The following is a 26474-nucleotide window of genomic DNA, read 5'->3' on the forward strand; positions in this document are numbered from 1 at the left end:
AGGCCCATTTCCTGTTTGGCTCCATTGCATGTTTGGAATCATTGTTCTGCTGAAAAGTTCCTTTCGATCTCAACAAATTCCAGCTTATAAACTGAGGACATCACATTCTTCTCCAAAATAGCTTGGCCTAGCCAACAAATAATTAAGTCAAATTTTCCTGTGCTGCTTCTTCAAAGGAAAACAAAACCCAAAAATAAACACTGTTTGTCGATCGCAGCAGGTGTCCTGATGTGCTGCCTGCAAGTTTAAATTAAAAATAAAACTTTAACAACAGTTTATCCATTTAAAAAATTGATATTGCTAAAAATAGGCTTACCTGGACGCAATCATTTGCACTGAAACTGGATATCCGCCTGTGACACAACCAGCACCAAGAACACTGTTCGCCTTAGTAACACATCCATCAAATAAAGGCTTCTCATTCTAAAAATCATCCCAGGGCACCACTGTGCTCTCTCTCTCGCTCTGTGTGCGTTCACTGCTTCCCATGGGTTGAATACAGAGAAAGCACTTCCCTGTGCTGTAATGTACATGTAACTAATAAGGCTTCGAAATCAAATAAAAAATTTGAGATTTTTACTGGCAACAAAATACATGAATCAACAGTTCACTTTTATGAAGTTTAACTCTCACTCGGCTAGAGAACACATACACAGTACTGAGACAGATACTAGTAAACAATCCCAATGTCAAAGCAATGCGATTCTTGCTGTCTAAAAAGATTGCTTTTATTCACTGAGAAAAGCTAACAAAAGCATGCCAAATAAAATGATCAGTGATCAGGCTTATTTTTACACCAAAAAACTTTACACTCAGCATCTTTAGAGTTGGTTACAACAATTTAGAAGTGATGTATATACGCTAGGTCTTAGCTTGGGCAAGTCATGTGGTGAGTAAGCAACATCACAATCTGATGCAAGCAGTGGACCGAGGCTGGTGTCAGTGCATCAAGAGCCACCATACACCTTCAGGAAAGGGGCTACAACTGTCACATTCCTAACATCAAGCCACTCCTGAACCAGACACAATGCCAGAAGCGTCTTACCTGGGCTAAGGAGAGAATCACTATTGCTCAGTGATCCAAAGTCGTCTTTTCAGATGAAAGTAAATTTTGCATTTCATTTGGAAATCAAGGTCCTAGAGTCTGGAGGAAAAGTGGAGATGCACAGAATCCAAGGTGTTTGAAGTCCAGTGTGAAGTTTCTGCAGTCTGTGATGATTTGGGGTGCCATATCACCTGCTGGTGTTGGTCCACTGTATTTTATCAAGTCCAAAGTCAACGCAGCCATCTACCAGGAGATTTTAGAGCACTTCGTGCTTCCATCTGCTGACAAGCTTTATGGAGATGATGATTTCCTTTTCCAGCAGGACTTACCACCTGCTCACAGTGCCAAACTATCACCAAATGGTTTGCTGACTATCTTACTGTGCTTGATTGGCCAGCCAACTCACCTGACCTGAACCCCATTGGGAATCTATGGGTTATCGTCAAGAGGAAGATGAGAAACACAGACCCAAAAATACAGATGAGCTGAAGGCTGCTATTAAAGCAGCCTGGGCTTCAATAACACCTCAGCAGTGCCACAGACTGATCACCTCCATGCCACACCGCATTGATGCAGTAATTAGTGGTAAAGGAGCCCCAAGTATTGAGTGTATAAATGAACATACTTTTCAGAAGTTGGACATTTCTGTATTGTAAATCCTTTTGTGACTGATCTTTGGAAATATTCTAATAATTTGTGATACACTGGATTTCTGATTTATTATGGCTTATAGCTCATGAAATCAAAAGAACTTGAAATATTTCATTTTACACGAGTATACAAAGTTGACCTTTTTGAATTAAAATTACAAAAAAAATGTTCACAAGATTCTAACTGTTTGGGATACACTAGTAGATGTTAGCTGAACAATTCAAATACAATTCATAGATTTCATAAATGTGTATTATTTGAAAATGTAGCTTTACATGTCAGCAAGTGATAAAATACCAGTATGACAAAACTTGGGTTGAGTGATATGGGATGCTATCCAGTTTCATTGTCTGACTGACAATACATACAACCCATTATGATAATTTTTTTTTTAACTGTGTGAATTTGGAAATATCAATAAAGGATTTTTTTAAAAAAATGATTCTTTTGCCAGATTTCTGAACAACTAATAGAAGTATCGAAATTTGAGGGGGAGGGAAAAAAAACAACTCTGAACATCATCCTTAGTGATAATCATTTATTATGTACTCATACTTTCAAACAAAAACCCAAACTATTTACACTCATTAATCTGCATGTTATTTTATTTCCAGTAAGATTTCACTGTTATATCCGATTTTAAAAGTTCAGCTACAGGACAAACTTAACAAGTAGATTGGGAATAGGCAAATGAGTCATTGCATCACCTCCACTACAAATTACATGCAAAGGATGTATAGACAAGGAGATTCCAACACAATACTGATCTTCTCCCTTCCTACTACCGTACGACTCTGCTATTTGAGAAATATGTTAAATTGTAGATAGTCCTGCAGTCATTACTCATGTGTTTGGGTTTGTTTGGGGGTTTTTTTTGCACCAAATTATGATCAGGTCGCATGGGTACATGTACATCTGTCCTTGAAAAATGTGAACTTCAATTATCAAAGGGCCACCCAGGCATGGTAATCTATCATCCGGATCACTCCCATCATATTCTCATTAAACTATCTAGTTTAGTTTAATTATTTAATCAATCACCATCCATAATAAAAAGGCATCATGCACATAAGAACCCCAAATATTTTCATCACCATGACAAAGCAGAACCATTCTCTCAGGTACATCATGACGGCATGTCTGTTCAACAGCACCAACGCTGCATTAAAGCTGCATGCAGCTCAAACTCTTGCCAAAAATGGGCCAGCAAAGTTGAACAGTAATTTGAGTCAATTCCACTACATAAACCTAATCAGTCCAAACGCCATCTTAAAATAATGCTTCGTTTTTCACCATGGTGCATATCCTGTAACAAAGAAGCCTCAAATTATTTCTTGAGAATCAGCCAGATTCTATCTAAACTGACAAAATGCCTTTTGTTAAATTTCAGGCTCATGGGATTTGTTTGCCACATACACCTCACACTTAATCCTCAAGCGAAACTCTGATCAAGTTACTTCATGACTCATTTAGATCAGGAATAATCACAGGAGTAAAAATCAGGTTAACTAAACATGTTAAGCATTTTTTTCCCCCAAAATACAGGCTTGTCTGTACAGTTAAGGCATGGTCTAAAGGGGGAAAAATTACACACAACAGAGAAAAGCAGTAGCATATACAGTTTACACAGCAGCCAGGAGTATGAAGTCTGTTTGAATACGATTTAATCAAGACAGCAGCTGAAGGAAGTGAAGTTTGCCTTTGATACTGGATGATAATGACCATTTTTGCATGTGTGCTCAGCAGACCTCAACATGGGTTTGTGTGTGTTAGCCCGTGTATGCAATCAGGGCTGTCTGTACAGGTATTGACTGTCATAGCTCCAGAATCTCGTGGTCCGGCTTCGGCACACACCGATGAAGTTGATCACCTCCTGAGGGAGCGAACAAGCTGTGGAGGTACATCACACTCCTATCGGTTCAGTCACTTCACTCCATTCAGTAAAGGAGGCGTCCTCTCAAAGCAGGTACCATCGATGGTCTTCCGAGAGAGAGGGAGAGAAAAGCCACTGTCCTGGTCAGAAGCTCTGGTATACTGGTCTGCAAAAAAAAAAAAATGCAAGAGAAAGGAACAGTGTGCAAAATGAAAACAATGAAGTCTTTAAATGACATACACTTTAATTAGCTCCATTACCAGACAGACCATTCTGCTGCTGCGGTCACAAGCAACTCCACGCTGAAATTAATCCAAAACTGTGCAGAAGCTCCGTTTAATCTCCTCAAATACTCATCTACTCCAGTCAATTTGTAGAATCCATTGAAATAGTCTCTGGTCCTCAGCCAGAAACAAGCAGTTTATAAAAGTTCTTTCCTGTATCTTGAGCGCGTCCACAGGAAAATCTCCAAAAGCCCGAACATGGAGTAGAACGCTATTCCTCAACATTCAACATGTCTGATTAGCCTACTTCATTGGTTTGTGATCAAGATTATGTTCAGTCCTAAGAATTGCAGAGTTAAAAGGACCAAAAAAAAACCCCAAAAAAGCAAAAAACCCCACAGCATTACTTATGTACATGTTCAAAAGGGGGGAACAACATGCCTGTTGAGATTCTCAGTGGAGGGGCTTTAGCTGGATTCGAAGTGTCCGGCCAGCCATGCTTCAACAGCACCCTCTGTCTTCCTCTACATGTCCCCGCAGGTTCCTCACAGTTTTGTGTGTGTGAAAAGTGCATAGTGAGAGCACTGAGGCAGTGACCGCTCGTTCACCATCTTCAGGAGGATGATGTCGACTGCTGCGATACTCCCTTCGCCCACATGGAAACAGAAAGGCTAGTGACAGTCCCCAGGTTATGAGGACAGAGCGGAGGTCATGAACGTCCCTCATGCGCTTTTGTACTTTCCAACACATTCCAGACCAGTCCATCTTTGTATTTTCATTCAACTTTTCTAAAGCAAAATCTAAATCTAGAGGCCAGGTCTAGATACTCCGGGGAAGAAAACTCTTAAAGCATCAATCGCATTCTTGCATTTCAAGGTACCGAAAAGAAATGGTCTGTGCTGTTTTTTTTTTTGTTTTGTTTTCCAGGAACACAAACTTCTTTTCTCTGGCTGAAAAAGTATTTAAACCCACTGTGAAGAGGAAGAAAAAAAAAAAATAGGCAAAAAGTAAACAAATTTAACAAATTTCAGTAAACAAAATATGGTCAGCTTTGTAATAACTGCTCATCTCAGCACCCAATCCCCAAAGTCACAAATATGGAGACTTTCTGTATGCCACACCCAGTTCACAACAAGAGGGTGGGGTGTGCTCTCATCTGATTATTCCAGCACCTCCTCCCTAAAGGTTTCTGAATTGAGTGACCCGCCCTCAAAAAAAAAAAAAAAAAAACCCACAAAAGTCCAAGTGTTTTTCTGTAAACAACCAAAACTCCAGTATGGAATAGATTTTCTCTCTCATCGTCAATTTTTTTATTATTATTTTTTTTGTGTTTTTATTTTTTTTTCTTTCTTTTTTTTTTTTTTAAACAGGATTGTAGAGGCAGTGTCTTCTGGTGGTAGTCGTCTTGATTCTCCATCTGCTTGCTGAACAGGCTTTTGAAAAAAAGAGACACCTTTCGCTCCATTTTAATGTCCGACTACACTCCCATGTTTGCGTTGAATAAAAAAATTTTTTTTTTTAAAAATCCGGCTTCACTGTTTTTTCACCTTTTTTTGGAATACATTCAATAATTTTTTGTAAAAAGACAGACAACACACTTCACATGGTGGCAATGAAACTATAAACTACAGGAAAATAATTTCAAAAATAATAAAAAAGTAGCAGCCCCAAGTCCTCATTTGTAGTCCAAATACTTTTAACTTGTGTGTATGTGTATATTGGAGATACATATATACACACACACCAGAGTCGACAACAAACAAGTAACATTAAATGAACATTTTTTGTGCACATTTTTGTGCACTTGCACAGTTTGATGGGATCTATTTAAGCCAGTCAGTCACTTGCTCAGGAGTAAGAGAGTGGACAACAAGGCAATGTGAGCCACATCCCCCAAAAAAGTGGACAATCCTGTCAATGGACTATCCCCAGGCTACACTAGAAGAACTACAGAGAATGGTGTGCACAACGCACAAAGCTCTTGGTTTAGAAGCATGGGAGTGGGGTCTGTACTGAGACACACTCCCAGAAAATAATGTCTTAATGGCAGCAATGAACTCCAACCACTCGCCCTTTAAGTTCTTAGGCACATGTGTGGACAGAAACTCTCATGCGCGCACGCACACACACAACCTCAGGACTTGGCCCATAAGCCTACTTGAGGCACTGATACGGGTGGTGGACAGAAGGGGGGGGGGGGGGAAGAAAACCCACAAACATGCAGAGCACTGCTAAGTGTAAAAGAAGCTAAAGCTTTTTTTTGCTTTTTTTTTTTCCTCCTGGTTGCACCTACAGCTTTCATATCTGTCTGGGGATGGATGAGGAAATGGGGGGAGAGCAGAACTCCCCCTCCCAAAAAAAAAAAAAAAAAAAAAAAAAAAAAAGATGGGTTGTGCCATTGCCCTCTGTCCCACTCAGTCAAATACACAAACATGCTGCAAATATACCATACACACACACGAAGTACAAAATTCTAATCTGCTTGAAAAATCACAAAATGGCCTCGTCATTTTATACATCTTAGTAAGCAATGAAAAAAAAAAATTATTGTGCAGACTGGTATGCTTTAAAACAAACACACCCACTCACTCGGTCACCCACACAAAAATATTAATCTCCATAACATATATCCTAACCCATTTTTTGTCATTTTCTCTTTTTTATACGAGTGCAAAACTTCAAGTTTTCTGAGCAAAAATCTTATTATTTTATATAGCTTTTTATAGAAACCTTTTTAATAAAGGAAAAAAAACAAAAAAAAAAAACCAAACAGTGTCTTCGAAGAGAAAGTTGTCCTTTTCTGATGCGGTTTGAACAAACAGGACGGTCCCCCATAATCACCTCCATGTCCAGTTTCAGTCTCTCACACACACACATACGCGCACACGTGGGAATATTTCTGAATGCATACCACATACCTATAACATGTAAAACCTTCTTTAAAAAAAAAAGAAAAAAAGGAAAGAAAAACAAACCTATCTATATACCACCTTCATAAAGTGCATTAGTTTGAATAAGGTGCTTATTGTGTAAGTGCCAGAAGTTTAATCACCCCTTCCCCCCCACCACAGAGGAAGCCTGAAGCTGTAACAAGTGTAAAGGAGTACCACTACTCTACTCACACCTAATTTATACTTCAGCTACAGGTTTCCCTCTTATACACCCCCCCCCCCCCCATTTATCCTGGCTCTTTACCCATCCCACCCCCCCCATCCCCAGCAGTGCACATTAGACTTGCGGAGTCTGATTAGTTGGACCCGCGGAAAAAGGCCTCAGGTAGCTATTGCTGTGGACTCAGTAATCCTCCACCATCTCCATCTCATTCAGGCTCAGCCGATCCCCTGCACCATGGAATGAGTAACCTACACACACACACACACACACACACACACACACACACACACAGGGAGAACTTCAGACAAGTTTGTTGTTTTTGATGAATACCGTGATACCTTGAAACCATTCGGTATTTAGATCTGATCATAATACGCCTACTGAGAACTATAGACCCCTTTCACTGACGTCACCCGAAACCGGAAGTAAACAGACCCTGCGCCATTTTGGAAGACCAACAAACTCGTGATTAGGGGGAAATAACGGCAGCGGTATGTGAACCCACGAGAATAAAGTGCAGTGGCAAACGACTTAAACAAACAAATCTGAGCTGTTTTATTTATGATTTATTGGCCCAACAGTAGACTTGAAAGAAACCTGTGTGAGACTTGGCAAAAAACTGTGGATATAATGGATGAGTCTGTGCATGATCTGCGGACACTGAGGTAAGCAAACGCAAGAAATTCAGATTTAAAACATGCTAAAGTGGCCCCAAGTTGATAACTGTATGAGGAGCAAGCCTCCCAGACGTCTACAATTTAATAATAATAATAATTTAGGATGGTTTGGGGCTTGCTCTCCCTCCTATTATATAAATAAAACATAGTTGTTGTGTAGGCATAGATCATAAATACATATGTATAATTTGGATAAATTAACCTAAGTTATGGATACCTTAATAGGAACAAAAAGTATTAATTTTTCAACTGAAAAGATATATTATTAAAAGATAAATATCAACAAGGTTACCTTGGCCATAACTATGTGTAGGTTATTCTTAATAACAGCTGTAATATCACGAACCAAGCCACTAACAACATAATTGTAAGCCTGTAGCCCTTTGTAGGCTTTCAAGTCATCAGCAGTGTAGGCACTGGGTGTAAACAACAAATAGTTTACAATGTCTGGGTAGCAAACAGATGGCAGAATTGGTGTCTGGTCCTCCTTATGTATCTGACACGGAGAAATAATATAAATCGTGCTGCCTACCAGATTACAGTCGTCTGTTTTATTGTATCGGTACTAGTATCACTTACTATACTCATCAGTCATAGATTAGTCCAGTACAACATGACCAGCTTGCTTTTTTCCATTTGACTGTCGCAAGTTTTTTCAGGCTGGTACAGTCAAAAATTGAAAAAAGTTTTGGCCTACTAAACTAGTCATCGATTCTACTAGTGTATTAATTGGAGTCGACATGAAAACGTTCGGTAAAAACTTTAAACCAGTGCAATCTCTTCTTCAAAATGGTTTTATTTATGCAATTTAAAGCTCATAATACTGTACAACTTTGGTCGAGTAAAAGCACAGAGCAAAAACATGGCTGAATCCTGAATGACTCCTATTTGTTTAAATAGGGGACTACATAGGCGGCAAAATGTAGTTTCTTTTTCCCTGCCATGGAAGCGCACTTGTATACCGAGGAGGAAAGCAATTCGCATTACAGCCGTGAGGCAGCTCGGCTCCGTTTTCCCTTTCGGGCGCGCTTGTTTTCTGTTAGAATTTGGTAAAGAAAATAAATAAATAAATAAATAAATAAATAAATATTATTTACCAGCTTACCGGGTCCATTAACATAAATCTGACAGCTGACAAGGTCGGGATATAAACGAACTTGCTTGGATTCACACAATTTTTTCTGAGTCTAATCATATGGGTCAAACCCATCAATCACAGCCAGTTTCTCCACATACCGTGCCCTTTCTGCAGCTGGTAATGTACTCACATAACCCGAATTATCATCCATCGTGTCACTTTACTCTCGCTCGTACTTTGTTTTATATTGTGAGTGCATGTACTTGGTCTTCCAATATGGCGCCTAACAAAATCTCGCGGCGCGGTGACGTCATGCGGTAGCCCTCTATAGCACCAACAAATACTGAATTAACATCTGGTCCATGGGTTTAGACAGTAAACAACGTGGAGCAGAAACAGCAGGGTGGGAACACTTTTACAAGCACCACCAGTTTATCAGACGCATCCATTTCATAATGTTGAAATTAACCTGCTATGAACAATTAGTCAGTCCGCTTCTCCCCCTTCCATCATGAAACAGTGACCACCAGGTACAGACATATCACACATAGCAACAGATGGGCTACAGTCAGTAATCTAATCCTACCAAAGAGCACCTGTACTGTCGGTTTACCTCAACAACTGGCAACTCTGGACAACAAATTGTTTTAAGCAAGACTGCAAAAACACAGACAAGCAGGTGTACCTAAGATGCTAGGATCAGAGTGCAGCATCATGGGCTGTTTCTTCTTCAGTTTCCCTGCCTGGTCGTAGCCCATTACTCCCTTCCCAGAATGCACTGCCTGGAACATGGACTGCAAAGCAGCAGGGTTCATTCCTCGCATAGAATCCTGGACAGACAAGGAGAATGAAGAAGAGATATAGGGAGGACATAATCAAAATCAAGTATAATATAAAAGAAACCCTTTGGGGGTCGATACGTCACCTATATCAAAGTTTATAGTTTTGAAAATTCTTTGATATACATTTTAAAACATTTGTAAATCGAGGAAAGCTGTGGCCTAATGGTGAGAGAAGCAGCTGTGTGACAAAAAGGTCGCTGGTTTGATTCCCTGGACCAGCAGAAATGGCTGAAGTGCCCTTGAGCAAGGCGCCTCACCCCCAACTGCTGGGTATGTTGTGCGTCACTCTGGATAAAAAAAAAAGTGCCTGCTAAATGCCATTAATGTAATGTAGGTCATTAAACTGAACAAGGTAAGCAAATTACATGACCGCTTAAATATGCCTCAATCCACCAGAGGGCAGCGAGCCTCCTCTAACCTGCTACATGTGCATGCATGTTTTCTCAGTGTGCCAACAGCTGTACCTGAATCCAGTTGGTATTTTTGTGATTTCTTTGTACTTTACAAGAGGTTTTTTTTTTTTATAAAGTTGTAGCTGAGGTGTTGGATGTTAACAAGGTCCTTCAGTACTTGAGAAAACTCTGAGAAGAGACCACCACATATGGGTGCTTAAATTAGAAGCAGTAAAATGATCTACGAGCTCTATTTTTTGTATACCGTTTACAAACAGAATTTTACTCTTGTTGGCAATTTCTCCTCCTGAAACACGACCAGAACCCAATAAAAAGGGGCACACTGCTCTCCCCCTGAGTGTCATCAGAACCTTTTCTGCACAACTCAGCTCTTTTACTGAGAGCATATCCATCAGGAAATGGCAGGGGATGAAGCGCCTGGTTGTGTTAAAGGGGCTTTCGAGCAGTATAATAAAGGGATTATTTTTGGTTTGAGGCTTCAAAAAACATCCATCGTTACACCTTCTTACCAAGTTCCAATACCACACTGAGATAATGGACAGCAATGCAAAAAATGTTTAACCAAAAACAAAAACTTGGTGTTTCCATTGTTTCAGATATGATGTGAAAGTGAAGCACTTTTCAAAAGAATCCTAGGAGACACATTGAGATTTGTAACTGTTGCTCTCCAAGGAAGTATTTATCCTTTGGATGACCCTGTACATTGACCCCTTGAAATACATGCTTTAAACAAACAAAACACCCCACCACACTGGCAGGGGCCAAGGACACGAAACATGCCTGAATTTTCCTACCTCCAAATATACAAATCACCCAAAAATCAATTCTACAAGATCAAAATGATGGAGAATATTAATCCACGCATCATGCGACAGGTTAAACCCACAATCCACATTGATAAGTATGTTTTAAAACACCAGGGTTGCAAGTTTGTGTGTGTGATTACGAAAAATTTCACTCCGATACCCAACTTTTGAACATTATTAAAAATTTATTCTCGACAAACGTTTCCGCCTTCGGCCTTCTTCAGTGTCGTAAAAAAATTAAAAATAGGAAAGCGTACTGGATGTCACAATTGTTTATTTTAGCCCCTTATGGGTTAAACAAGCGAAAAGAATATAAATCTAAAAATCGCATTTTTTAAACTATTTAATTATTAAATTATGTAATTAATAGTTTATTTTTGTATTCGTCCTTTATTTAAAGTTTTTAAAGAATTCACAGCTGTGTGTGTGTGTGTGTGTGTGTGTGTGTGTGTGTGTGTGTGTGTGTGTGTGTGTGTGTATATATATATATATATATATATATATATATATATATATATATATATATATATATATATATATATATAAAAAAGCCCAAGCCCATAGCACTGTAATTTTTTACTACACTGAAGAAGGCCGAAACGTTTGTCGAGAATACATTTTTAATGTTCAAAAGTTGGGTATCTGAATGCATACATACACAATAAATAAATAAATAAATAAATAAATAAATGTGTGTGTGTATGTATGTGTGTTTGTGTATTTTATATTATATACACGCGTCTCAAAAAATTAGAATATTGTGAAAAAGTTCAATATTTTCCATCAGTTATTTAAGAAAGTGAAAGTTATATATTATAGACTCATTACACAAACTAAAATGTTTCAAGCATTTTTCTATTTTAATTTTAATCAGTATGGCATACAGTACAAAAACATAAAAAAACCCATCTCAAAATATTAGAATATTTCATTTCGAGCTTGAGTAAAACTATGAACACAGTGTATCTCTCGGTCTAGTTCAGTACACACAACCACAATCATGGGGAAGACTGCTGACTTGACTGTTGTCCAGAAGATGAATCACTGATGCCCTCCACAAGGAAGGTAAGCCACAAAAGGTCATTGCTGAAAAGGGCGGCTGGAAAAGGTGCACAAGCAACAGGGATGGCCGCAGTCTTGAGAGGATTGTCAAGAAAAGTTGATTCAAGAACTTGGGAGAGCTTCACAAGGAGTGGACTGAGGCTGGTGTCAGTGTCTCAAGACCCATCACGAACAGACATCTTCAAGAAAGACAGTGTCAGAAGTGTCTTATCTGGGCTAAGGAGAGAAAGAAATGGACTGTTGCTCAGTGGTCCAAAGTCCTCTTTTCAGATGAAAGTACATTTTGCATTTAATTTGGAAATGACGGTTCTAGAGTCTGGAGGAAGAGTGGAGAGGCACAGAATCCAAGGTGTTTGAAGCTCAGTGTGAAGTTTCCACAGTCTGTGATGATTTGGGGTGCCATGTCATCTGCTGGTGTTGGTCCACTGTATTTTATCAAGTCCAAAGTCAACACAGCCATCTACCAGGAAATTTTAGAGCACTTCATGCTTCCATCTGCTGATGAGCTTTTTGGAGATGCTGATTTCCTTTTCCAGCAGGACTTGGCACCTACCCACAGTGCCAAAACTACTACCAAATGGTTTGCTGACCATGATATTACTGTGTTTGATTGGCCAGCCAACTTGCCTGACCTGAACCCCATAGAGAATCTATGGGGTATTGTCAAGAGGAAGATGAGAAACACCCGACCCAAAAATACAGATACGCTGAAGGCTGCTATCAAAGCAACCTGGGCTTCAATAACACCTCAGCAGTGCCACAGACTGATCACCTCCATGCCACACCGCATTGATACAGTAATTCATGGTAAAGGAGCCCCAACCAAGTATTGAGTGTATAAATGAATATACTTTTCAGAAGTTGGACATTTCTGTATTGTAAATCCTTTTTTGATTGATCTTAGGGAATATTCTAATAATTTGAGATACTGGATTTCTGATTTTCATGAGCTATAAGCCATAACCATCAAAATTAAAACAAAAAAGGCTTTAAATATTTCACTTTACATGTAATGAATATAGAATATATGAAAGTTTACCTTTTTGAATTAAATTATGAAAAAAAAAAAAAAACTTTCATGGTATTCTAATTTTTTTTAGATGCACTATACACACACACACACACACACACACACACACATTATATTATATTTCACTGTTGCCATGACAACACTACACCCATGTTTAAGAAACAGTTAAACATTTTACATTTAGATTCTGTACAATATTAACTCCATGTCATTAATTCTTGATTTGTCCATAATGTTGTTTAATGATTTTACCTGCAGAGGAAAGCTGTTCATGGTCAGTCCACCCACTTCCTTCGAGAGCTGGTTAGGAGGAGATAAACAGTTGGGAGAGGAAAAAAAAGAAGAAAAAAAAAACCCCACACGGTCAGCAAAGCCAGCTCAATTTCAGCCGTAATCAATTTCAAAAATCACTGGTACTCTTGAGAAAGTTATGACGAGACTGATTTTTGGTTGGCTGAAATATACAAGGCAATATCTTTTGGATGAAGTGTTATGACTGGAACTGCACAGGAGAGACAAGTAGTTTATCCAGTTGTTTAAGTTTGTATGGAGCTCATTTCAATCATTTTTACAGTAATTTGAACTGTGCCAATAATTCAAGACTTGACATTTAAGTCCCAATAAAGAATACACTGCTAAATAAGACGTAACCGATTAGAGCACCACCTCTTTCTCTTATGTAAACCACCACACACCTGCTGCTGCCTCTGATGGTTGGCTTTCTGTTTGGCACGGCGCTCCAGAAACTGCTTGGCAAACTCTTTGGCTTCCACAGTGTCACCCAGATAGGAACGGATGAAGTCCAACACCTCATACGGCGACTCCACTTCCTTCAGATATGCCACAATCGTGGCCACTGAGAGAGCCAAAGAGAAAACATTCATTCAAAAAAATAAAATTTTTTATAAAAACGTGTCAAGTTTTACACACAATTACGACTACAGGCAGCCATAAAAGGGGATGAAATGGAAAAACGAGTAGTAAAACAAACGTAAACTGGTGCGTTTACCATCCAGGGAGGAGTTGGAGTTGTTGGCAGAGGTGTTAAGAGCATGCAGCATCTGCTCGCACCATGTTGTAAAGCCATCCTGAGCCTTCATCCCCTGCAAGAGCTTCAGTAAGCGCTCCTCGTCATCAGTCCGTTTGCGGCGATTCATCATCATGTACTGATCACTACAGAGACACATTTATTCGAAGCGTTTTTCACAGAATGATCCAATAACTGTACACTAAACATGAATCCAGCTCACCTGGGACTAGGGGTGTGTGAATGTGTGTGTAGTACCTGAGCGAGGGGCTACTGCGGCTGTTTTTCAGGCCCATGCTGCTGCGGAGGGCGCTCTGGTTCTTTAGGGCCTCGTCCCAAACCCCAATGCTTCCACCTGAAGGACTGCTGCCACCAGCTGCCTTCCCATCCATGCCAGCAGAACCCCAGAGACCCTCTGTAGCCCACTGTAAAGGAAACGGACACAAAATAGAATTAAAAGCTACATAAATACGTGCAATTTATTATATCTTCAACATTTTTAAAAAGATGTACCATCTTGCTCTCAGGGTTCCTACACATTTTCCAATTTAAAATTCCAGACTTTTTCCATACTCAAATTCTCAGGTTTGGAGACTTCAGCGAACAAACAACTACTCATATATTTAAAAGAATTACTTGAAAATCAAACCAGTACTCACATTATGACATACCACCAAAATGCATACCATATTTAGCTTGGCCTAAAATTTGTATCAGTGCCCTGTTTTTGTCATAAATATATATACACACACATTACACAAAATACAGGATGCCACTCTGACGCACACGTATCTGATGCACACTTCAAGACATTAAAGGAATACGCCACCCCCAAGTGAAATTGAGTCAGTCCCTGCAGTCCCTAGAGTTGGATGAGTGAGCCAAAGCGTTTTGTAGCCGACCCAGCCATTGTCCTGATCTGGAAACGTCCCGGTTAGCTTTAGCTTAGCGTAGTCGCTGTAATCCGGCGTGTCCAGATAGCACTGTCGTTGCAAAAGTGAATCAAATAACTCAATTTTTCACAATTATTTCTCATGACCTGTACATTCACATCGAGTACACATATCAATGCAAATTAACACGAAGGGATTTACTAGACCAATTTATATCTGGAACTATTTTCGGCCACAGCACAGGCAAAGCACCGCTGCAGGCGCAAAGACACCACGCAGCACCTGAAAACCCTGGTTTCCCTGGTAACACTGGTGTATTGACGGAAGTTGTGGTGCTGCGCGGTGTCTTTGCGCCTGCAGCGGTGCTTTGCCTGTGCTGTGGCCGAAAATAGTTCTAGTAAATCCCTTCATGTTAATTTGCATTGATGTGTACTCGATGTTAATGTACAGGTCATGAGAAATAATTATAAAAAATCTTGAGTTATTTGATTCACTTTTGCAACGACAATGCTAGCTGGACACGCCGGATTACAGCGACTACGCTAAGCTAAAGCTAACCGGGACGTTTCCAGATCAGGACAATGGCTGGGTCGGCTACAAAACGCTTTGGCTCACTCATCCAACTCTAGGGACTGCAGGGACTGACTCAATTTCACTTGGGGGTGGCGTACTCCTTTAAAACACAGTTGTGTGAAGATGTCAAGCACATACAGGATGTCCCAAAAAAAATAATGTATACACACTTTTAAAGTACTGTATGTGTTTATTAAAATCCATGTAATTTTCAAAGAGTAATAGAATTTACAGACATTTTATTATTTAGTCACCGCCTGTTCTCAAACTGACATCCATTCTGGTCCAGTCACTGCTGACAATGCAAATCACATTCAATTCTCTTGGTATTTTTGGACATTCACTTTCAGTGACTGCTGCAGGTCTCATAGCGTAGACTATAAACATCAGTTAGAGGCAGTGATAAAACAATAAAGTGATGTCTGTAAATTCTATTACACCTTGAAAATGAAATGAATTTTAATAAACACCTTCACAATGATTCAAAGTGTGTATACATTTTTTCGGGACACCCTGCATGTTGTGCGCACACACAAGTTTACTGAAGCTTCTAATTTGAAAACAGTCATTATGGCATTTTTTGTATTTACTATTGTGTTTTATGAAGGCCCTGTGTTCGTTCCACTGTAGATCACATTTTGTCCACATACCAAGAGATGGCAGACGTGGCCACCCTAACCAGTATGTAATGGCTGCAGTGCCCTTGAGCAAGGCATTTAACCCCACATTGCTCCAGGTTGTAACCATGTTGTACCCTGTAATAACCAAGTGGCTTTGGATAAAAGCAACAACTAAATGTAATGTAATTATAATAATGTAATAACAGCATTGTTCAGTTTATATGCATGTTTGCGTACACAGCCTTCATATTTTTGTTGGCAGTTTTTTTTTTTGTCTTGGGTCGCTTGTTTTCAGGGTCCATGTGCCTTATTTTTCTAGCAAATTCTGGCAACACTGTCAAATAAGCCATAAGCATTTTTACACTGACTGGAGCTATGATGTGTGTTCACGCGTGTTCAAGAGGTGTTTTGTAGCAGGGGGTTTTCCTGCGTCTTGTCCAAAGTCTTGCAAGAAGCAAGCAGGTTCAGGGGGTGTGGCGGAGCGCATGCCAGTACAACAGAACACCCGTTTCCCTCCCTCCGCATTTCAACACATTTCTTTGGCAAAATTCAACTGAATGTCGGAATGTTGAGCTTCATTTTACTATGTAGCGGCAAAGGTCTGGAAACACAAATATTTCTCCATACCCTAATTTCCATTTTCCATACTTTTCCAGACTTGGAAAATACTAAAATCAAATTCCATACTTTTCCATACTGCGTAGGAACCCTGTGCTCTATACAAGATGCAACATGAAAGCTCAACGACGCAACGAGGTGAACGCGCATCAAAATTTTATTGGAATTTGACAAACCAAATTAATGCATCAATTACAGATATTGTTAAATGTCTTACTCAAAAACATTTATACCATACACACACGCCAAGAAGAGCATATTGTATTGATACCTTTGACACAAAAGAGTGTTTCAATGCAAATGCATACTTGCACTTTATTTGAAGCTACAGAGGAAATTTTGATTAAAGTGTGTGTGTGTATATATGAACTGGCTTACTCTTTGTTGTTGGGCTCTTTGCTGCTGTTTGTAGAGTCTTTCGGTGTCCTGTTGAATCTCCAGCGTATTGATGGACTTGCCCTGCTTCCCCAGTCCAGGCACTGGGCCGGTGCTCCAGCCTGAGCCGGTGCCGGCAGCCCCCTGACGTGGAGCCTGCTGCAGTAACTTCATCAGCAGCTCCTGCAGAAATACAAATGAAAACAAATTAAATACACCACTAACACAAATGCTTGAAAATGTCATTCAAGGTCACATGCACAGTAACATGCCAGGGAAGATTGGCGAGTACCTGATTTCCCAGTAAGTGGGAGAAGGTGTTCTTGCAATAAACATGGTGTCCTGCATATGTCTTCAACAACAATGCGGCATGTCTTTGGCCAACACTGAGCCCATTAACTGTGTTGTCTTTTAAATGCGAGGTAAAGACATTTCAAGTCTTGCTAGTGTCCATCACCCAACAATTCGCATTTAAACTCGTTGTAACATCCTTGGGTATGTAATGTAAGAGGTGGCATGATCCAGGAATGAATAGTAAGCTACATTTGAAATAAAAGTACAGGATGTACAGTACTGTGTTTTTAAAAAAAGAAAGCGTGCCCAAGACTTTTTCATACAAATTGTTATAGACTTCTATTTTATGACTTCTACATTATCAAGTCAGTACACAAACAGTTTATAGTTCCAAACATTTGTTTTTCCATCCATCCATCCATTATCTGTAGTTGCTTATCCTGCATATCGACAGAGTCGCAGGCAAGCTGGAACCTATCCCAGCTGACTACAGAGAGCATGCGCGTGACGTCACGAGGTCATGTGATATTTGTTTATTTGCCATCTTGGACGGCATAGAACTTAGACGAACCCGTTCTAATTATCAAGTGTGTGGGAGTAGATCTTTCGAGAATGGTTATATCTTGTTCAGCATTTGGTTGTACCAATAGACAGGGCCAAAAGGAGGGCCTGTCATTTTATAGATTCCCCGCAGACGCGGAGAGACGCGCAAAATGGGTGTCCGCTGTGCGAAGAGAAAACTGGTACCCCAGTTCTACCAGCCGAATTTGTAGTGAACACTTCATATCAGGTAGGTGTAATCTTCTAATTCAATACTCCTAGTACACCTGTTAAGTTGATTTTCGGATTGAATGATAATTCTGCACAGATAAAGATAGCAGTGATTTGTGATTTTTTTTTTTTTCAGACAAAAACATACATATTTACAACCCTGTCATTATCTGGAACTGAGTTTAGATTTCGAACATTCTTACGATAAAACGTCCTGCATAGTCTCTTTATGATAAACGTCTTAATGCCACTTACCCGTGAGGTTATCAAGTAGACATTCTTCTTCAGGACCTTCCAGAGGTATAGTTGGGATACCCATCCCGCAACAAAATATTTATAAGCTTCCAGGCTCTTGTAAGCTTTGAGGGCTTTGCCAGTGTAACACGATTCACGATTAACGAGAAAATTGTAAATGTCGTGGTAGGCCAGATCGGGCAAATCGCCGGCACCGCAGCTCCGAATTTCCCTGAACAAGGATTGCGGCAAGTTGTACGGATCTGCAATCCCCAACCTGGAACACTTTTCCACGTAACGCTGCCTCACGTCACCGTCAAGATGCTGAACAAACTTAGACAAGTTATCACGCGATGTAGATGGGGTATTTTCCGAATTTTCTTGGGGATTACTCCCTGGATCCGTTACGCTCGCGCAAGGTAAACAATCCTGAAGCCGTCCAATATGGCGGAGTAAACACGGACGGGTCACGTGACTGCACATCCTCTACTGGGGCGGGGGTGTACACCCTGGACAAGTCACCAGATCATCACAGGGCTGACACAGAGACAAACAACCATTCACACTCACATTCACACCTACAGTCAATTTAGAGTCACCAATTATCCTAACCTGCATGTCTTTGGACTCCGGAGCACCCGGAGGAAACCCACGCGGACACGGGGAGAACATGCAAACTCCACACAGAAAGGCCCCTGTCGGCCGATGGGCTCGAACCCAGGACCTTCTTGCTGTGAGGCGACAGCGCTAACCACTACACCACCGTGCCACCCCAAATGTTCATTTTCCAGCACCAAATAAATAAATAAATAAAATTAAGGCTACTGGGTTTGGGTGCAAAATTAAGAAGCAAGTGTGACAAAGTGTCCAGAAGAACTGTGGCTGGTTCTACAAAGATGCTCAGTAAAACCTACAGCTCATTTCCTTATAAAACTGCACTCACTGTACCCGAGGCTACTTTTTTTTTTTTAAAGCAAAGGGTCATCTCACACAAAGTACCGAGTTTCATTTATTATGGCTTACTGCTGTTTATAGTATTTTTTTTCCCATGTTGAAGCCATTTTTGGCCTACGGCATTTCTTTACATGTGCCTAAGACCTGTTCACAGTACTGTGTATGAACTAACTGGAGCTTGTAATTCAGCAGCAAAAGCCAACAATAGTTTATGGCTTATACCATCACTCGCACCTTTATTTTTCAAATTTCATCCTGAACCTTCATGTCCAGGAAGCTTCCCAGGCATCCTGACTACCGATTTGCTGCCCACGTTACTGCATTAGAGTCCGTCGACATTCCTCACCTGTTTGCGCCTGAAGAGCTCTTCCTCCTCTCTCCTCTTCTGTTCTTCCTGTTGCTGTCTTCTCTTTTCATCCCTTCTTTTTCTCTCTTCCTCTTCCCGCTTAGCCCTGAGTTCAGCCTCTCTTCTCTCCTGGAGCTGAGCCACAAGCAGATAGCGTGTTAGTTGAATTCTGAGTTAATACCCACGTTATCAAAGTGCATATCCTGGACCAATTTCGCTTTTTTTTTTTTTTAATATGAAAGTATGTTCCTTCAGAGTTAATCGAGGGAGATGGTTAGGAAGGCCGGCAGACTTCAAAGGACTAACTCTTTGTTCAATGTTATGACATGTCACGTGACATTTGTGACCCCTCACCGAATCCAGGGACACATGTCGGCCGAAACTAATCCGAGATAATCGCAAAAGAAGCATTTTTTTTCTAAATTTGTGATTTTTTTTTTTTCCATCATGTGCAAGTTGAGATCTTGAAGAAAGCAATCAGTATTTCAGATAATAGATTGTTTTGTTGGAAAAGCATACATTTTTTGTTGCAAATTGTCTCGTTTTTGTCAGGACTGTAGCCTGCTGGGGGGTGTGGGTAAATTACCATATGGGCCATTCACATGATGATTTAAGTATTTTGGTTTTTTTTTTTTCGCGAATCAGCTGTATGATCCGGGCTGAGCTCGTGGCTACTTCACCTGCATACAGGCATGTAATTTCACTATGGAATGAGGAAGCTAAACAGAGCGCAGAGGAGCTGAAACACCGCAAAGCAAACAGACACACGGTATTTACATCGGAGATAACCATTTCTAGCAACAACAAAAAAACCCGCAACCTCGTTTTCCAGATTGAATGGAATACTTGAATGATCGGATGATACACAGACCGTTCTAGGACTACTCTCCATCGGAGGCATTGGTGTGTGCAAGGCGCCGTTTCTCTTTCTGATGGGGTAAGTTTATTAATCTAAGGCTGTGTGGTTATTTTTGCATGTAACGGAGAGTGTTGTGGTTTGGTTAAGCCTAGGTCACAACCGGACGTACGATTTTTTGGCCGTGTGATTTTTGGCGTTTCCCAAATCGCTGCGTTTTTTTTTTGTTCATGGAGAAAGACGCACGTTGGCCGTAAGTTTGTCTTGCAACCTGAAAAAAACGTAAGCGCCCGTAGAGTTTGTTTGACATGACAAAGAACCTCTGCGGCCGGTCTGCGGCTCGAAAATCAGCACATCACACACGCGCTCTCGTGCTTTTCACACGCGCGCTCTCGTGCGTTTCTTGCATGTAGACCGGCCGTAGGAGCACGTACTATACGGCCGGTTGTGACCGAGGCTTTACATGAAACTAGTGTTGTGTTAGTTGTGTCATCATTGTGCTCTTTTTCTTTCTTATGGTGTGAGTAATTTTTCAACCACAAAACATTAAAGTATACTTTAGGACTTATTTTTGTACTTCATAATTGTTTTGGGCATACTTTGCATGGAAGGAAAATTGACATGGTGATCTTCGTTTATATGAAAGTAGCATCGTGCTAGCTAGTAGGAGGTAGCGCTTTCCTTAATGTCATGCAAATGAGCAGCATTATGTGCCCGCCCTGCACCCAGAGTAGCTGAGATGGAAAACTTTGAGGGCGATTTTCTCCCTTTTCTGTTTTAAGAAGTATACACTTTCAAAAGGCCGGGCAGACATGTGTCCCTGGATTCTGTGATCTGCCACATTTACCGTGCACACGAACCCTGTTTTGCTATAGAAAAAAGACTATGCATGCGATGTATTTTTACAGTTTATTGAGAATATTCTCAGAATTTTGGTTTAAAATCAACGTTTCCAAACCGCAACATGCTCGTGCTTCGATTCCGTGTTGGTTTACATTTCGCAACAAGAGTAAAGTAGCGCGAAGCTCACTGAAAATATTATGAGCAAAAACTGAATAACGCTGTACGTACTTTAAAAGCTACTGGGATAATAAAAGGTCCCAAAACATCAACTATCAATATTTTATCTCTTGAAATCAAAGTTTAAAAAAAAAAAACCCAAATCTCAGACGTTTTTTTTTACAAATTTTAGGATTGTTTAACTTGTACTCAGTTTCGAACTGTTGAAGCTCACCTCTACGAGATGCCAAATTTTCCCTATTTCTCAGATCGCTTGATTTGAAAGATTCTGGCTTTTATTACTATTCTTCTTAAAGAAATAACAACCAGGAAATCTGGGGCGAAGATGATTTTTTTGACAAGCCTTCAGCATTTGGTTTTGATTGCCGTATCGTAAAACGATGATGGTGAGAAAACAGGTAAATTGACGGCATTTTTTACAATAATTAAGACTTATTTTAAATGATTTTCACTCATCATATACATAGTTTTAAATGTTTTGTTTTTAAGTTTTCTTTCGCTTCTAAAATTACGAATTTTAACTCGAAATGGTCCCTAAATTCACTGTCGTCCTATATGTTTGTTTGGCTGGTGTGCACGGTCGTGGTCACGTGATGGTACAGTTCAACCTCAAATACGAAACAATAGGACGGTCCTTTGAAGTTTGCCGGGTTTCCTAACCATTCCCCTCTATTAACTATGGTCCCTTTACACACTCATCCAGAAGGGTAATTTTGCACAAGGCCATCTGTCTACAGCAGAAAAAAATAAAATAATAAAACGCGTCTGGAAAAATCCCAAGGGAGTCTGGAGCCAGATTCGTGACGTTATCTGCGGAAGCGCCAGCAGGCTGCGAGAGCTTTGCACGGTTTCAGTGCACAGCCTGTGTAGACCAAGCGCTCCCATTTCTCGCTCATTGTCCGGTCTTTTGGGAAACGATGAGTACTAATCCCATCAAGATTGGTGTTGCTACACCCTCCTACGATACATCTGTTAACCATTTTAATAATTACGCAATAATGTTGAAATTTGCAGAAAACCACCAGGTCGTTTTCTCATAAACAAACCAGCGCTGGCGTAGGATTCAGAGGGAGGCGTCCCGCACGCGACGCCACGAAAATCAATGTTTGCCGGGAAATCCAAATGCCAAGTTTTTTCAGAGGCGGACCAATTCAACTCAAATGGCTTGATTTCAACTGAATTTTTCTGGTATTGCGCAAGGTACAAAAATTGCACAAAATGTGACAGATATTTGACCAAAGTTTAATATAAAACAAGAGAATTACATTGATCTCGCTCCTGAATTTACCCAAGATGTGCCCTTTAATGCTGTTCAGTCTGCAGAGGGCGATGAACTCACCTTCTGAAGCTGTTCAAGAGTTGGACCCTGAGTTGAAGAATTCATTGTTAAGTCCCATAGACTGGCCTCACCACCTTTATATAAAAAAAATAAAATAATTTTTTTTTTTAATTTTATGTAATGAGAATAATGAGAGCAAATGAGTGTAGTAGCCTGCCAGTATAAAATGTGTTTACCTGTCGGCTGTGAGGCTGAGGTATGCATGTCCCACATGGACCCTGTATCTGGCACTGACATTGATCTGTTCATCGAAGGAATCATACCCTGCTCTCCGCACCTATACACATACCATGAGTTGAGATTGTTTGTATATATTTTTTTTTTTTTTTTGGGGGGGGGGGGGGGGACCTTCTAAGCCTATTTTATACACACACGTTACAAATATGACTGTTTTAGAAGTTGAAGGTGAATGGCACTTGAAAAGCAAGTTTCACTCAAAATTTTCCAATAATCTCTAGAAGCAATCTTTTCTGGAATCCTTCATTTAAAATTTCAGCCCTCTGCCCACTTCAAAATGTATTATTTTGACAAAAGCATACCGAGGCAGTGATATTGGCCAACAGTAATCCATTCTCCAGAGCCCAGAATTGACCCCATGTTCCATTCAGAACACCAATCTTGCACAATCTAATCAAATCTCCAAGGATATAAACTCAAACTCCATCTGTATACGGCTTCCCACGCAAATGAGGTTTCGAAAATATCTCTCGCCCACAAACATGCCACGTTTCAAAATCATTTTTGCTTTGTCATTTATTTCACCTAAAAGACAGCTTTTCTTTGTGATTCCTTTTTGTACGCAGAGAAGTTGATGATTACAGAAATTCATTTTATAAGATCTCCAAGGCGGAAATCCAACCAGACTGACAAGAACTTTACTCCATGCAAACAAAGATAAAGCAAACACAGTCAAAGCTGTTACACATTGCCTAATAGCCCAGGGACACCTGAATCCTTACGCCTACACACAAGAGAGAACCACTACAAAGGGAGCAGAAACACTATTAAAAAAATATGGATCGAAAACAGGCACTTTTATATCAAAGACATTTCTACCTCAACACACCTGTTAATGAGTTGGAAAAGCTGATGCTGTTGCAGTTGCTGGTAAAGAGCAGCTGTAGCCAACTCCTGCTGCTTCTTCAGTCTGTCCTGATCCAGATTACACTGATGGCACACAGATAGAGATTAATATCTGTAAGCTATTAGGGTAGACATTTACACACAGATTATTTGCCGTGATACCAACAGACGATAGGATTAAATTGCATTTCAAACCAAACTATGACATCACATATCTGCTGAATTCTCAAACCTGAAGGTCTTGATTCATTGTCTATAACAGCAGCTCTATACGTCTGTCTGCTTACATTCAAAATCACAGGATTATATCAATGCACTCATTCTAACACACTGTTTCAGTCATTTCACTGGCACTTCTATGGCAGATGGTTCAAATAATTTAAGGCTACTAATTAAATGTGCTCAAGAAATATATATATATAAAAAACTTGATATGGTACATTTTGCTGCCTGAATTCTATCTGGGCAATGCAAATGTGATCACGTAACACCTCCTCTTAAGCTGGGCATACACTGCGATTTTTTCAATCGCGGTATTCAGCTGCTGCTCACACTGTACGAGTGAATCGCAGGGGTAAACAGCACGCAGCTTACGATTCCTGTTCTCACACTATACGATCTGATGCTCGGACGCGACGCTCAGGATTTCAAACAGGTTTGATTTTCATCCGATCGATCGGGAGGAGGTCGTGAGGTGTTAAGTGCTTGTCGTTACCCCATGTATACTACACGATCGAGCCAAAACTCGGCCCAATCTCCAAAATAGTCGCACGAGTGAAAATCGTGTCAAAATCGGGCCAAAAATCGCACAGTGTATGCCCAGCTTTAGGGAACTAAAGCTTTTGACTGTGTCCGATTTATTAACCATAAGAGACACTGTAATTGTGTATAAATGCATGAATAATCTTGCCCTGAATTATCTTACTAGCTTGTTCAGGAAATGCTCCAGTATACATCAACATAAAACTAGGAATAGCAACAATCTGAATATCCCTAAGGGTCGTACTGCCAAGGCACAGAACGCATTTCTTTATCGAGGGGTCTCTGTCTGGAATTCACTCCCTGAGGCAATTTCCAAGTCTCTATCAGTATCCATTTTTAAACGCAACTTAAAAGCTGCATTATTTTGAGAGGCGGCTGCACAACCAGTTCTGATAAATTTGATAACATGGTAAATAGTACTCCTGTTAGGTTTGATAACTCCTTTCTATAGAGATCTTGCAGTCACGTGACCGGAAAGTACACAACCGCCATCGTGTCGGTCAAAAACACCGCTGAATACTGCTGCACTCGTGTACAGAATGGATCAATTTCAACCGACGGACTACACGGCTCATTTTTCTAATGAACAGATAACTAGATATATGTCTAAAATAAACGATCTACAGATTTGTGACCCTTATGGCTTTCCGGACGGAGTTTTCACGACCGGATTTTGAACTGCCAGCGGAATACCCGGATGTGTATGATTACCTCATCAACTTTCCCCTCGCTGTTCAGTGGTGATGCACTGCGTGCTTATAAATCTCTGGACAGTTTTCTTTACAGAAATTCAGGATTTGTCAGCGACTCAGATGTGGCATCTTGTAAACAAGAAAATAACAATCCTCATTGGATGGGTAAGTCACTTAAGTATTGAGTATAGCACTGACCAGCCGATTATAGAATAGAATAAGGTAATTCCAAATCGTCCGTGTTGTTTACCATGGATCTGGCGTTGGAGAGGTAGAGGCTTGGCAGTGGAGGTTTGAGTAGCTGTTTTCTGAGCTTAGTCAACAGGCCGGCTCTGCCTGTAGCCTCGCTTTTGCTTCGGCTCCCGGCGCCGCCTCCTTCCCTTTGCTTCCGATAACAATCCACGGAGACCCCGCTGGTCTCGCAATCTGGTCTCGTCTGGAATGTTTTGTTTTTTTTTTCTCGTCCGGAATGTTGTGCATGTGATGGAAATCGCTACAAACCACCATTTTCTGCTGGAAACCAATGTCCAGTAAGTCCATACGGTTGTAGTGGATATTGAAGTCCGGTACAGACGAACAACACGCAAAAATACACACAAAAAACGTGCACAGGTAGGGAGAGCTTGTAGCCGTAGCCGTTGTAGTAGAATTGTATATAGTAGGGTTTTCCAGAAGAAAAGGTAGAAGTAAAAGCAGAAGTAGAACCAGAAGTAGAAGTAGAAGGCGGAATATGGCGTTTGACCGACACGATGGCGTCTGTCACAATCTGGATCGGCTGTGACGTCACATGCAAGATCTCTATACGTTTCCAGAGACAATTTTCATTCATTTCCATATTATTTGTAAGTTCAAATTATTTATATTTTTATGAGCGCTTGTAAATTCAGTATGAAGATCCCATTTTGGGAACCTAATAAAGATTATTGTATTGTAGCGTCAAACTCTAAGTAGATGTTAATTTTATAATTTGTTCAAGGAATCTCCAGTGTCGACACTCTTCCTCCAAGTTTTCAAGACACAGGACTGAGCTTCCCAGTTTCTTCATAGTATGAAAAGCTTCAACTTCAAGAGAGAAAATAAGGAAAAGGTTGGAAGTAAATTTTCTTGAAGCTGTCCCTCAACAGTAACATGACTGCAGACAAATAAAAAGTATGATGCGTTCTTGATGAACAAATTTAAAAACTCATTATTGGCAAACTCCT

General features: G+C 40.3%; 1 protein-coding gene and 1 long non-coding RNA gene across 5 annotated transcripts in view; both read right to left on the minus strand.

Annotated features, from left to right (window-relative positions):
* Positions 1-2219: 2219 nt before the first annotated feature.
* Positions 2220-6938, minus strand: LOC132889142 (uncharacterized). Of its 2 annotated transcripts, none has more exons than XR_009655013.1 (2): positions 3830-6938; positions 2220-3735 (listed from the first exon to the last, which is right to left on the minus strand). It is a non-coding gene; the product is annotated as an uncharacterized LOC132889142 (long non-coding RNA). The 2 variants fall into 2 exon arrangements; XR_009655014.1 differs by having other exon boundaries at positions 3810-6938.
* A 65-nt stretch (positions 6939-7003) lies between these two features.
* gigyf1a (GRB10 interacting GYF protein 1a) overlaps positions 7004-26474 on the minus strand; it is an 89493-nt gene continuing 70022 nt past the window's right edge. For all 3 annotated transcript variants that reach the window (XM_060925683.1, XM_060925599.1, XM_060925525.1), the window contains 11 exons: positions 23802-23902; positions 22912-23012; positions 22736-22809; positions 19521-19655; positions 16925-17104; positions 14101-14267; positions 13825-13988; positions 13511-13671; positions 13068-13115; positions 9348-9492; positions 7004-7155 (listed from right to left, as the gene is read on the minus strand). In XM_060925683.1, the coding sequence (XP_060781666.1) occupies positions 7088-7155; positions 9348-9492; positions 13068-13115; positions 13511-13671; positions 13825-13988; positions 14101-14267; positions 16925-17104; positions 19521-19655; positions 22736-22809; positions 22912-23012; positions 23802-23902 (1344 nt within the window). In that variant the 3' untranslated portion in view covers positions 7004-7087. The remainder of the gene's footprint in view (positions 7156-9347; positions 9493-13067; positions 13116-13510; positions 13672-13824; positions 13989-14100; positions 14268-16924; positions 17105-19520; positions 19656-22735; positions 22810-22911; positions 23013-23801; positions 23903-26474) is intronic.

The sequence above is a fragment of the Neoarius graeffei genome, chromosome 1, assembly GCF_027579695.1.
Source record: "Neoarius graeffei isolate fNeoGra1 chromosome 1, fNeoGra1.pri, whole genome shotgun sequence".
Classification (NCBI taxonomy): Eukaryota; Metazoa; Chordata; class Actinopteri; order Siluriformes; family Ariidae; genus Neoarius; species Neoarius graeffei.